The sequence below is a fragment of the Oryzias melastigma genome, linkage group LG16, assembly GCF_002922805.2.
Source record: "Oryzias melastigma strain HK-1 linkage group LG16, ASM292280v2, whole genome shotgun sequence".
Classification (NCBI taxonomy): domain Eukaryota; kingdom Metazoa; phylum Chordata; class Actinopteri; order Beloniformes; family Adrianichthyidae; genus Oryzias; species Oryzias melastigma.
This window is the reverse complement of record NC_050527.1, coordinates 28,266,469-28,268,048: the sequence shown is the minus strand read 5'-3', so window position 1 is coordinate 28,268,048 and position 1,580 is coordinate 28,266,469. Positions and strand designations below refer to the sequence as shown.

The 1,580-nt window shown below is 57.7% G+C and overlaps 2 protein-coding genes across 2 annotated transcripts in view; one reads left to right on the top strand and one right to left on the bottom strand.

The window, feature by feature from the left end:
- sostdc1a (sclerostin domain containing 1a) overlaps positions 1-1,580 on the top strand; it is a 441,057-nt gene that overhangs the window by 165,229 nt on the left and 274,248 nt on the right. The gene's annotated exons all lie outside the window — the stretch shown is intronic.
- The window catches only part of pik3r4 (phosphoinositide-3-kinase, regulatory subunit 4), a 12,768-nt gene that overhangs the window by 2,989 nt on the left and 8,199 nt on the right, over positions 1-1,580 (bottom strand). Inside the window, 3 exon segments of the mRNA XM_024258223.2 lie at positions 76-241; positions 303-710; positions 777-1,059. Coding sequence (XP_024113991.1) covers positions 76-241; positions 303-710; positions 777-1,059 — 857 coding nt within the window.

Below are 1,580 nucleotides of genomic sequence, written 5' to 3'. Positions count from 1 at the left end.
GGTCAGGGGAGGAGCCAGAGGAGATCAGGGGCGGTCAGGAGGAGAAAGCCAGAGGAGGAGGTCTGCCCCCCTCACCTGGTGGTGGTGGTCTTGCCCTCCATCTTCTGGCTGTCCCACACCTTCACGGTGCCGTCGTTGGACGCCGTGGCGAAGATGGCGTGCTCGTCGGACACGCGGATGCGGTTGACGGCGGCCTTGTGCTCGTGCAGGTGGGCCACCAGCAGGCCTTTGGGGTGCCATCCTGAAACACAGGTGCAGATCAGGCTAAGCCCCTCCCCCACACACGGGCGGCGGCTTGTTACCTGGCGGGGGGGGCCGGCTCTCCCACTCGGCGCTCTCCATCATCTTCTTGGCCATGCGCTCGGCGCTGCATTGCTCTCTCTTCTGCTGCACCAGCTGCTGAAGCTCCGCCTTGCAGGTGTTCATGCGGCGCTGGTAGGCGGGGCCACTCACCCCCAAATGTGGTGCGGGGGCCATCGGCGCGACGACACTCTTCCTGCTGGGATTCACCGCCCCGTCAGTCACCTGAGGACAGAAGAGAACCGGATGAGCGGCTGCAGACAGAACCTGGACTCGCCTGAGGTCCAGCAGAACCGCTCCTCACAGACGAGGACTTACGGCGGGGGGCTGGGAGGGCGGCGGCTCCTGAGACCCGAACATGCTCTTCCACTCCTCGTTCATGGTCGAGTCCTGCTTGGTTTGCTTCCGGGCTGCAGCAGACGGACAGAAGGTCCATCAGAACCGTCCGAGTCCAGCCCGTGACGATGAAGACGTACCTTTCTTCTCCTCAGCCTCAGCTTTGGGTTTCACCAGGTCCACCTGCCGGCCCATGATGCCGAGCGTGGCAAGGTCGATGACGCCGGTCTGGGCCGAGTCGCCCTGGTGGTTCTGCTCGCCCATGTTGGCTTTGGCCTTGTTGGACTTCAGCATGAAGTCCTTCAGCGCCAGCAGCTTGTCCTCCTCGGCCTCAGTCATTCCCTGACAGGGACCGGACGGTCGGGTCAGACGAGACCCGGAACCAGCGCAGAGAAATCTACCGACAGTTCTACAGACAGAGTTCTAAATACAGAGTTCTACCGACAGAGTTCTACCGACAGAGTTCTAAATACAGAGTTCTACCGACAGAGTTCTACAGACAGTTCTACCGACAGAGTTCTACCGACAGAGTTCTAAATACAGAGTTCTACCGACAGAGTTCTACCGACAGAGTTCTACCGACAGAGTTCTACAGACACAGACAGAGTTCTACCGACAGAGTTCTACAGACAGAGTTCTACCGACAGTTCTACCGACAGAGTTCTACAGACAGAGTTCTACCGACAGAGTTCTACCGACAGTTCTACAGACAGAGTTCTACAGACAGAGTTCTACCGACAGAGTTCTACCGACAGTTCTACAGACAGAGTTCTACCGACAGAGTTCTACCGACAGAGTTCTACCGACAGAGTTCTACCGACAGAGTTCTACCGACAGTTCTACTGACAGTTCTACAGACAGAGTTCTACTGACAGAGTTCTACAGACAGAGTTCTACCGACAGTTCTACAGACAGAGTTCTACCGACAGAGTTCTACCGACAGA